The sequence below is a fragment of the Bidens hawaiensis genome, unplaced genomic scaffold (genome assembly GCF_021521415.1).
Source record: "Bidens hawaiensis isolate Kalapana, Puna unplaced genomic scaffold, B.hawaiensis_p1.1 tig00030545_1, whole genome shotgun sequence".
In the NCBI taxonomy this organism is placed as follows: Eukaryota; Viridiplantae; Streptophyta; class Magnoliopsida; order Asterales; family Asteraceae; genus Bidens; species Bidens hawaiensis.
Genome location: NW_027495102.1, coordinates 54,898 through 67,479, shown reverse-complemented (window position 1 = coordinate 67,479; position 12,582 = coordinate 54,898). Strand labels below are relative to the sequence as shown.

Below are 12,582 nucleotides of genomic sequence, written 5' to 3'. Positions count from 1 at the left end.
GTGGTTTTGGTTTGATGGTGCGAGCGACGATGGTGAAAGAAAAACGCGACGATTGCTGATGAGGTGGAAAGATCGTAGGAAAAGAAAACAAGTGTTAGGAAGGATGTGCTAGTTTTACAACTACTCAGATTGAAATTCGTATTACGTTACACACACGTAAAAATATAACTTGTTTAACTTATTCAAGGTTCATGAACAGTGAGTTTTGTGAGACAACCGCCATTTGGTTTTTAATATATACATAATACAATATTAAATAATAAAGAGTATCAATATATTTATAGCCAAATGACCAATATCTTGTATATCTTTTATTCTTTCATAATTTTGAATATTTAACACTTGAGTTTAAAAGATCAGAAGTAAATATATATATATATATATATATATATATTAAATTTTATCCTCCGTATTACGGGGGTTGTTTTACATTATTCGTTTTTAATATTTATATATGTATATTTGGATTTTAATTTTATTTATTGTAAGAATAATTAATAATTAATATACATGAGGTTTGATGATGAAATGGTTTCACAAATAAATGATATGTTATAATCCAATTTTTGATGAGATTATTTTTTTAATATAATGAGATGTTATAACCCGTTTAAGAGCTATCTGGGTTTGGTGAGACCTTTACCCGTGAATTCGTTTAAAAGCTATCTGGATTTTGTGACCCATGACCCGCTTATGTTTTTTACCATAAAATTGTTTATTAATTATAACTAATATCTTTTTCTTTTTTAAATTAAATATTAAATTTTAGTATATCCCTATTTTATAGGATTTTCATATCAAATAATTGGTAAGATTAATTTTTAATTTAATGAGATGTTATAACCCGTTTAAGAGCTATTTGGTTTTGGTAAGACCCATACCCATGAATTTGGGTTAAATGAATGAAAGGCCTCCATTTAAAAATAAAAAAATCTGATGGCTTCCATAAAAGGGGAGCGACCGCACATACGATTTTAGGGTTTTCTTTTATATATTATTATAAATATATAAATGAGATTCAGAAAACATAATTTATGTGAAATGAAATAGGGTGGAAGCAGTTGAACATAAAAGAAGAGCAAGCCACTCATTGCTTCCAAAGTCCAAACCACCTCCGTTGACTGCGGCTCCAAACCCTTGACCACGCTCAATTACTCATGTAAGTTAGTAATCATGCCTCTGAGATCCGATTACAGTTTCTGCTCTCGTCTTTAGATGATTAGGGTTAGGATATCTAATCTTATCCATGTTATTATGATTTGTGAAACATGATGTGATTCAATCCGATAGTGAAACAATTTTTATTTTTATTTTGGGATGCTATAGTTGACCCTAACATTTTGTTGTTTGTAATAGGGCGGACGAAGAACCAGTTGACCAGAAGAAGTACTTTGAAGATTCTTGCAAGCCCAAGTGCGTTAGAGCTTGGCTCGACTATCAGGTTAACCGTTGACTCATAAGTTTCATGTTTTAATCTGCTGCTTGTGTTTCAAGTTACCCATTGAGACCTTATTTATGTAATTTCTTGACGATGCAATACGATGGCGACATAAAGGTTAATGTAACTCGTATACCACTGGCACTTTTAGTTATGCTTGCGGTGCGCTCATATAATGCATATATGTGCGGGCAAAAGTGAAATTGCACTAATTTTGATGTTATTTTACTAATTTCGTGAAAATAGCATTAAAAGTGACGGAAGGTTAATCAGGCATCATGTGGTGGCGTTAATAGCCGAAAGATAAGGGTACATGCACCAATCGGCCGGGGTTCCGATGGTCGAGTGCTATGTGTCTTATGTCCAAGGCTTGAAGCAAAACCACTATCGAGTCGGAGGTCTCACCGGAAGCAGCCTCTCTATTCCTATGGCTTATGGGGTAGAGGTAAGGCTGTCTACATCTTACTCTTCTCAGACCCTACCATAGCTTTGCTATTGGTGGGATATACTGAGTACGATGATGATGACGACGACTTTTAGTTAGTGAACACTTGTACTTACTGCTATTCTGCTAGCTAGTTAGTTAGCAAAGATATTTTGTTAGCTTGTTTGTTTTGTATATAAGTACATTCATTTGGTTGACGAGAGGAGTTTAGACATTTTTCTTTAATTTCTAAACTCTTCTCAATAACCAAATGCCTTCACTTATATACAAAACAAAATAAACTAATTTAATATCTGAGCTAACTAACTAACTAACTGACTAACAGTAACTACAAGTTTTAACTACCTTCAACTAACTAAAATTACAAGTGGTAATACGGTTTACAGTTAATCCCACAATGTTCATGATTAATTACGGACTTGAGCTTCAATGTTGTTGTAGTTACCAAGTATAAAGTTAAGTTTTTCATCTTGAGCTTCAATGTAGTTTTAGTTACCAAGTAGGCAAGTACATAGCTAACATTTTTCTGAATTAAGGGTTTTAGATTTGGCTCGTTAGAAATTAAACATAGGCCGAACGACCTGTCATATGTGAATGCGATATACGTAATAAAATGTATTATTCTGTAATCCTGGGCATGAGTGCTTCCCAAAAAGAAAAAAAACATCTTGTTAATCGGGCATTAAGTTGTCGATTTTTTTACATAAAGGGAATTGTGATTAACATGGATGTGTGAAAAGGGTTGAGGCAGATGAAACCGGGCACAAGCATTGCACGGGGCAGTATTTTGATTATTGGCATTGTGTTGACAAATGTGTAAGCTTATTTTCCAGTTATCTATATCTTAGAATAAATATACATGTATAAATTTTCATTCATTTGTGTGTTTCCTGCAGGTTGCGCCTAAGTTATTTGAGAAACTCAAGTAATTGGAGGGATTTTATGAGGATTTCAAGACTATATTTTGATATTTATGATTCCTGTTTGGTTTTTAGATACTTGTTTCTGCAAAAAATTAAGACCGAGTTGAACATGAATGAATAGTGTATTTGTTTGGAAGAATTTGATGGAATTTTACTCCTTTGAACCGGTTTCAAAGGTCTACTTTCGTGGACTTAAGTTATGGTGCAATAATGGATCTGGTATTTTTGTTAACTAAAGTATAAAGATGTATTATTATGATGATTATTTGATAACTGTGACAACCCGTTAGCAGTAAACTCACAGCATAACACCAATGAGACTAGAAAATATAACTATCAGCAATGTTGCAAAAGTCGCTAGGCGGCCGACTGAGGAGTTGGGAGTAGTCGGAGTACTCGGAGAGTATTCGAAAATTGTAATTATAATGAAAATTAGATTTTGGACATTATATATTTGTCAAAATAAGCATAATTCATGTCAAAATGGTACTCTAGCTGACTTAGCAACTTTAGAATGAGTTTTAACTGACTTTTAGAGAACCCTAGCCCGACTTTTGATTGCCTAGCTTGACTTTTTTTTGGGACTTTTTGCTGACTTTATATCGACTTTTAGAAATTCCAAGCCCGACTTTTGACCGCCTAGCCTGACTAGTCTGACTTTTGACCGCCTTCGACTAATCCAGGCCGACTTGAAAAAAGTCTCCAAGGTAGGGGTCCGAGGACCGGCTAGTCGGCCTTGGAATCCGACTTTTACAACATTAACTATAAGTCATCATGTGAATTTTGATAGCCATGTGCCATAACTAAAGAATAGACCCATGAACATAGTATATCTTTAGTTATATTATTATAAGTCATCATGTGAGATTTGATATCCCAGTCTCATGACTAGAAAAATAGATCCAAGAACATAGATTCTAAAACAAGGGTTAAAGACTTAAAAGGCAAACATAATAACATAATCTATAGCAAGTTAAACAATCACAACCAAACTACAACTCGGTTCATAGTGTTTGATCATCGAAAGCCATCGAAATATTAAATCAATATAGCATTTAGTGAAAATTAATTTAAGAACCGCATTCGTAAGAGATACGAGACCGCTAGTAATCTTTACCACCCCAACATCATTCCTCTCTACAGGGCTTCGACGATCTCTTTCGTGCACTTGAAAAACCTTTCTTTTTACCTAATGATATAAACCACTCACCTCTTTCTTATCTTGTACAATCTTTTAATAGTAATCCGCAAATAACATGTCTTTAGCCCATTCGTTGGTGATTCTCGTAAGAGACCATGGATTGCCACTATTGAGAGATCCTATACTTGATACTCGAGGCATGAAATTTGTCAAACACTTATCTTCACTTCAGTCATCAGGTCTCTGGTCTGACGCTCAGGGGTTTTGCCTAAGGGTTTCCTATTTTAGAGGTCTTGGGTTCATATATCTGAAACATCAAACTGATAATGTACGGTTGAAATTCTCCGTCTTAGAACTCGAACTTAAATATTGGTGATTGGTAGGCACGGTGTACCACATTGTCAAAACGCCGTTAAAAGATCTAGACATTTCAACTTGATGTCTAGTAAAGAGCTTGAATGTAATTGATTGTATTGAACTATTGATTGTCTTGTGATAATTACAATGTCATAACAAGCTATTATTTTGTAGTAAAGATACATTGCTAAGAAAGGAATTGACAACTATAATTGTGGCTGGAAATTAGCTGTCAATTTACTATGATAAAGCCTTAATTATGGGAGATGATATGGTGACTGATCTCACAATCGCTTCCTTTTTTACTTCTTTTCAACACTCCCTCTCAAGTTGAGTAGTAGGGTCTCAATACTTCACTTGCTTAAACAATGGTTGAAGATTCTTCCGTTAACGGCCTTGGTTAGTATATCTGCTAGCTGATCTTTGGACTGGACAAATGGGAGTTCGATCACCCCAGTTTCAAGCTTCTCTTTGATAAGATTTCTGTCCACTTCTATATGTTTGGTTCGGCCGTATTGTACTGGGTTTTCGGATATTTGGATTGCAGCTTTATTGTCACACATAAGTTTGATGCTTTCTTTTGGTGGGAACCCAATTTCAGTCAGGAGTCTCCTTATCCACAACACTTCTGCCACTCCTCTAGCTATGCCTCTGAACTCGGCTTCGGCACTTGAGAGAGCGACAACCTTCTGTTTTTTACTTCTCTATGTTACCAAGTTGCCTCCCACTATGGTGAAGTATCCTGACGTAGACCTTCGGCCCCCAACATCTCCGGCCAGTCAGTGTCAGTATAAGCTTGAATCTCTAAATGCCCATTTGGTTCAAACAAAACTCCATAGTTAGGTGTTCCTTTGAGATACCGGATTATTCTTAGAACAGCTTCCATGTGAGCAGCCTGAGGTTGATGCATGAACTGACTTACAATACTTACAGCGTAGGCAATATCAGGTCGGGTATGTGCGAGATATATTAATTTCCCCACCAATTGCTGGTATCGTCCTTTATCTGCCAACTCCGCTTCAAGCTATCATACATGTCTCCATTAGAAGATCCAGAACATATTTTCTTTGGTAGATAAATATTCCTCCTTTTGACCTTAGTACCTCAATCCCAAGAAAGTATTTCAATCTTCTCAAGTCCTTCATTTCGAATTCTGCAAACAAGCTCCTTTTAAGGCGTTCTATTTCTTCTTTGTCATCACCGGTAATAATCATGTTATCTACGTATATGATTAGACATGTTATGAGATTATTTCTTCGTTTGAGGAACAAAGTGTGATTTGAGTTACTTTGTTTAAACCTATACTTCTGCATTGCACATGTGAATCTCCCAAACCAAGCCCGGGGAGATTGTTTTAGCCCGTAGAGGGATTTCTTCAATCGACAAACTTCCCTTTTTCTGAGTTTTTCTGTGAACCCGGGAGGTGCTTCCATGTACACTTTTTCTATTATTTCTCCCTGTAGAAAGGCATTTTTCACATCAAATTGATGAAGATGCCATTCTTTATTGGCAGCAATCGAGAAAAGGACCCTAATCGTGTCCATTTTAGCAACAGGAGAAAATGTTTCTGAATAGTCAACTCCATATGTCTGAGTATAGCCTTTAGCTACCAAGCGAGCTTTATATCTTTCAATGGTTCCATCTGGTTTGTGTTTTACTGAAAAACACCCACCGACATCCAACGACCTTTTTTCCGAGTAGAAGAGTACATATTTCCCACGTGTTATTCTTCTTTAACGCTTCCATTTCCGTTCTCATAGCATCTTTCCATTTTTCAGACTCCATAGCTTCTTTTACAGTAGCTGATATTTGTTCAGAGCATAGAGAATTGGCAAAGGCTTTGGCTTCATTAGACAAGTTTCCATTGGTAATATTTGCCACTGGATATTTGGACTGACGAGTCTCTTTTTCTGGGGAGTATCGTTTAGGAGGAATCCCTCTGTTTTCTCTTGGTGGTAGAACATACTTTTCAATTGTTTCTTCACGAGTAGCAGGATTGTGTTCAGTAGTTTCATTTTGAACAGAGGTTTCATCTTCGTCTTCTGATGGTTCATGAACAGAGGTTTCACCTTGTTCTTCTGCTTCGTGATTTTCACCTTGTTCTGTTTGCTCATGGTTAGATATAACAACATGGGTCAATATAATAACTTGGCCGCCTAGTCGGGAGTTTTACAACATTGACCGTAGCCAAGAAAGACACATTTTTCTGCACATGGGTCAAGTTTTGTGCTATTGGCTTTTGGTATATGAACAAACACAGAGCACCCAAATATTCGTGGTTTAAGAGTGAGAATTGATGGAAGGTTGGTAAAGGTGGATAAGGTTTGTAAGGGAGTTTGGAATTTTAGTGCCTTGGTGGGTAATCGATTAATAAGATAAGAAGCCGTAAAGAGCTTCGGGCCAAAAGGATGTGGGAACTTTGGATTCAATCATAATGGCTCGAGTTATTTCTAACAGAAGACGATTTTTTTGTTCAGAGACCCCGTTTTATTCAGAGTGTTTTGGGCATGTGGTTTGGTGAATGATTCCTTTGGTTTGAACAAACTGTTTCATGGCGGTATTAACAAATTCACCTCCATTGTCATACCGTAAGATTTGGATATCGGCTATATATTGTGTTTGAATCATTTTGTGGAACATGACAAATTTCTCAAATATGAAAGGCCCCGAGCCCGGGTGCCCTACTTTAGCGTTGGATTTACTCATAAACTTAGTTTGTTACAGCGGAAGTCTATACAAATTGCAGCGGAAGTTTAAACTTTTATAAAATACTTCTATCTATAACTAGACCTTCAATATGGATAGCCTCATATGCGCCTCAAGCTTGCCACGTCATCGATAACACCTGCATGCATACTAAAATTCAGCTACACGCTGAGTGAGTTCTAACATTTCTTTCTTTTAATTAAATTTTGAATTATAATTAAATCACATTCTTTATTTATACGCATCGTAATATCCATCTATAACTAGTCCCGTACCTACTTGCTCATAATTGAGCCTCCTATTCTTACTCATAATCGAACCATATTAATTTTAAGGGATTTTTCATCCTAACTCGCTGCACGTGCATGAGGCCCGGAGGCTCTACGCACAAACATGCAATCATTCATTCACATCAATATACATATTGTCATTCTACGCATGCATTTGATAGGACTTGTCCCCTACCTTCTCTCTGTTCTATCCACTGACTTTTACCCATACAAATAGTATCCATAGCTGGACCATACATTCACACGATGTATATCTACGCATTTAAAATTATCTTGCCATGCAATCGTACTACATATACAAATAATTAATAGCTGCTGTACTTAGTATCCATAATCGGACCACCTATTCATTGTATCCATAACTGGACCAGCCATTCGTTGTATCCATAATTGGACCACCTATTCATTGTATCCATATCTGGACCACCTATTCGTTGTATCCATAACTGGACCACCTATTCATTGTATCCATAACTGGACCACCTCACTCTATTATCCATAACTGGACCATGTTATACATATTATTCTAATCAATCAAATCGTTGTATCTATAATTAGACCACATTGCTATCACAACACGTGCCCGAACACAGTAGGATTTTAGTCCTTTATTGTGTTCGTGCATTTGCTTTTCCGTCCATACACTATACACAAGTATTAGTAGGGCTTGCTCCCTAACTCTTTCTATTCTATAAACTACCATTCAAACATTTAAATACATATTAATGAATTAATACGTAATCACATCCTTATAAGATATATATAACTAATTACAACTACATATATCTATTCTTTCACATACGAGTATGCATACAGCCCCAAAAACGTTTAAAGGAAAAAGGGGGCTAGAACTCACCTGTAGTCGATTCCTTCCTGAATTATTAGTGATTCCTTTCTTAATCTGAGCTCGACTAACTGTTAATAACGTACACGTATCAATCCTTTATAATTCCTTATTATTCATTTCTAAGTTAACGGGGTTAACTTTCAAGTTAACCGAACCGACCTGTATTCTTCTTTAACCGTTCTTATTACTTTATTATACTTCAACTTTGTTTTATTAACAAACTGACTTCATTTGTTTACATCCTTAACGATGATTATATATATTATTATATTACTTTATTATTATTAATTCACGTTCTCACGCATTTACAAGTTTGTGCTCCCTTAAGCGAGTTCGGGTTGTGTCGGGTCTATACTTAACTCCATTGATATTTCATTTCTTCACGAGTGGGCTCTTATGTTTGGTTCACCTTCATCTCACATTCTTTATTTGGGGCGAGTCGCGGGTTCTAACGAGTCGGGTCTTCATATTCATATTACTTTTATTAACATAATAGTATATTTATTAAGGTTTATTATTATTATTATTATATTTATATCAAACAACCTTCCTTCCCCATCTTCATTAACCCTAACCCCCAAACCCCCTCCCCTCATCCGTCTCTCTCTCCCCACCCCACCTGCACCGCCGCCGGTCACCACTACGCCAGCGACCACCGGCTTCTAACACCCCCTTCTTCTCTTTGCCTTTCTTCCTTTCACCCCCCATAACATTGACCGCCGCCGCCACCATGCCTCTTTTCGGCCACCCACAAATCCAGGAATTTCGCATGACTTTTTCGCATACGGGTTTCGCATAACCTTTTTCGCATCAGAATTTCGAATTAGATTTCGCATACTGAAATTTTGCATATGGATTTCGCTTAAGGGATTTCGCATGGGTGTTTCGCATCCCAGAAATTCGCATCGCCTTCGCGCGGGGTGGGAATTCATAGATTTGCACGGGTGCGAATCCCAACAAGTTCGCATGCCGGATTCCTTTGTTTCAGATCTGAGGGTTTTAGCAGTTTACTTGGATGGTTCGGGTTTACGGCTGTTCACCATCAAACGGGCAGGTTGGGTTTAGATCCGGGCTTGGGTTTTGCGGGGGTAATGAATCCCGCCGGAGGGTCCTTAAGGTTCTGCTGTTATGAAGCTTGGGTCCATTTCGGGTCTGATTCGAGTTTTCCGGCTATCGAGCTGCTCGGCTCCGGGTCTCGTTGACCCATGCTGTCACTGATTATTATTGTTAAGCCTTTGCTATTATTATTTTTGTCAAATACCTTATTATTATTATTATTTATTTGATTCAATTGAATCTCGTCCTTAACGTGTAACATCACGAAAATTTTGGACAATTTTTGACAAATAATAAAGTTGAGGGACTAAAAATATTCATGGTATAATTAATGGGCAAAATAAGATAAAAAGAATAAAGATGAGCTTATGTTAAAGAATGGAGTAAGGAGACTATATCCCACATCGGAGAAAGGAAGAAAAATAAATCACTTTATAAGGAGAGAACTTTCCATGGTAATGTTTTTAAGTAGCCAACCACTCTCCCTAGTTCTAGCGAAGGGTGCGAAGCACCCGACGCGCACAGGCTCGGGCACGGGTGAAGGGCGAATGCAATGTGGCGCTTTGATGGCGCACTTTGCACTTGTATTTTGGATGATGATGAGACGAAATCAAGATATGGCAAGTTACCAAAAGATCAGGGGCTAAAAATGAACAGATTCAAAGTTTTGCATCTTCGCGATACCCGAAGAATCCACGTTTTGCATCTTCACGATACGCGAAGATGCAGGACACGTGGCGATATCGTAGCGACACGTGGCAAGCCTACGGGACGACTCAGCGAAGTTAGTGCATCTTCGCGATACGCGAAGAAGCTTCGCAATACGCGAAGATGCAGGAAAATTTCTATAAATAGGCCGGCCATGGGGGTGATCCTCACTCATCCAACACACTCCAAAAACACCTACATTACCTCGATAAGCGTGCCACATCCCCGATATGACGATATCCCGACAAGTCTTACCTCGAAATGCGTGCCATAACTCTATCTAGTTACTCTCTCTCGACCTCTCTCTAAGTAGAAGTGCGGTCCAAGTAGAGCATAGGCTTTTCGAGTAATAAACCATTCAAGGTAGGGGTTCTGCCCGATTATTATATTATAAATGGCTTAGACCCTAGTCAGGGATATAGCCTGTACCTTGATTTTATAAAGTGGAAATAAGATTCCATAAAGTCAAGATTATAGATAAAATAATACTTGTTTATTATATATAAAGATTTTATTAAGTATTTTTTATAATAAAAGAAAGTTGAAATATACATTTTTTCACGAAGAAGAAACAAATGTTTATATATGATTAACAAAAGAAAGGACTAGAGGTCCTTGCATTGAAAAGACAAAATGTCAAGGTAAATGTTATGCAATCGGACTAAAGGTCTGAAGCTAGATCGTTGATCTAGTACTTATAAAATGTTATTCTCGTACTATAGGTCCGAGGTAATAAGACGAATTGGTGAGAAACACCAACCAAGAAGAATGGTGAATACGTCTAACTTTTTATAAAACAGAGTCTTGAATGTTTGCGTGGGATTATATCCCTAAAACTTTATAAACAAAAGTAATACTGGCCCTCAGGCTATTGTATATGTTTGTCTGGATCCTTACATATGTGGGTAGATGGTGGGCACACCGCACCACACTTGCTAATGCCTCCGCCACGTTGGGCTGGACCTAAGTAATGTCTGAGAGGGGATTATCTCGTGTATATTGAATAGTTGCTAAGACCTCGATGCTGCGGTATCGCTGAGAGGTTTCAAGTATAACTGGAGGTTTATAATAGTATATTTAACTTGGTTGTTTCCTAAGCCACAATGGGCTGGGTCATAAGATACCCGAGGGGATAACTAAGTAACTTAAATGTTTTGTGTCAGCGTGTTCACCAACATGTGTTGCTGACGTATTTTTTATAACTGTTTTACAAGTAATGGAGAATAGGTGTTTGGAGAAGAAGGGTAGCCGTTAGACGATCTGATGGCTCAATGGATGTTTTATAAATAAAATAATGTAAAACATGGTTTTGTAATCCATACACTTATGTACAAATTAACGGGTGTTTTTAAATCCCGTCTTTTAAATATAATAATAATTTAATAAGTCTTTCGCTTTACAACCCTAAACTCTGATAATTTACAAAACAGGTACCAACATTGGGTGTCATGCCCAGGCCCTGAGACGGGGTGTGACAAACGAGTTCGTTTATGTCGGTTTTATGAGTTCGTTTTGGTTTCAATCTTTCTAAGTTTATCCATAGATTATTAGATCTAAAAGAAATGAAAACAGGATGAGAACGAACATGAACGATTCTAATACTTTCATACCTTTCGGAATTGCTTAAATCTTGCTTGTTTGAATCCTTAAGCGAATCTCTCCAATTCTTTGCTTGAATGTGGTGTACAGGAGTTTATGTGTGTGTATGGGTGTGTGTGCCAATGATTGGGAATGATAGTGATGGAATGATAAGGATGGAAATCTAGGATTTAGGGGTTTAAATAGGCAAAGCCCAAAGGCTTTTAGGCCCATAATTGTCTTTAAGTCCATTAGCCTTTATTTATATTATCTATACTCTTCCTATTATTTAATTAACTTAAATGCCGTCTCTCGACGCGACCACTAAAATAAATCCGAAATACTTTATCCATTTGTTAGCGAAACGAGGACGTTACAAAATACTTCCGATATGTGTTTTAAAAAATATACCCACGTCATACGGGTACAATCGTCCACAAAGAGTAAGAAAAAACGATAGTTTTGCTCCCCAGTAACCTTAGATGGGGCCCACACATCGGAATGAATTAATGTAAAAGGTAAATCAACCTTGGTTTTGGTTGGTTTAAAAGTTTGTCTGTGACTTTTAGCCAAAATACATGTCTCGCTTGTTAACACATTATTTGATGGAAAAAGTTTAGGAAACAAAAGATGTAAATAACCCGTGGAAGGGTGCCCCAATCTACGATGCCATAGCCATGCTTCTCTATTTGTTGTTCCATGAGCAAGCATCACAGTACCGGTTTGAGTCACTTCATCCACATAATATAGTCCGTGTCGTTTAGTGCCACGCCCAATGATCGTCCCGGTCCTGATATCCTGTAAGATGCAAAAAGTTGGATGCATTAAAACAGTGCAATTCAGCTCTTTTGTGACATGGCTAATTGACAAAAGTTTGTGAGACAAGGAAGGGATATAGAAACAGTTGGATAATTTTAAGGTTGGAAAAATTTGAACCGTCCCTCCCCCTTGTACCGACATAATCCCTCCGTTAGCGGTTTGAATATGGGTTTTTGTTGGTTTGTAGGTGGTGGTAATATCAGCTGGATCAAATGTCATAGTGTCGGTAGCCCCACAGTCAAGGATCCAAGCCGTTTCTTGTTGTTTATGGCAT

At 37.3% G+C, this 12,582-nt stretch overlaps 1 protein-coding gene across 1 annotated transcript; it reads left to right on the top strand.

Annotated features, from left to right (window-relative positions):
- Window positions 1-1,268: 1,268 nt before the first annotated feature.
- LOC143580652 (cytochrome b-c1 complex subunit 6-1, mitochondrial-like) lies at window positions 1,269-3,010 on the top strand. The gene is made up of 4 exons (XM_077063619.1): window positions 1,269-1,273; window positions 1,357-1,441; window positions 2,607-2,699; window positions 2,780-3,010. Exons 1-4 carry the CDS (start codon window positions 1,269-1,271, stop codon window positions 2,810-2,812), a joined length of 216 nt encoding a protein of 71 aa, XP_076919734.1. The 3' UTR covers window positions 2,813-3,010.
- The last annotated feature ends 9,572 nt before the right edge of the window (window positions 3,011-12,582 follow it).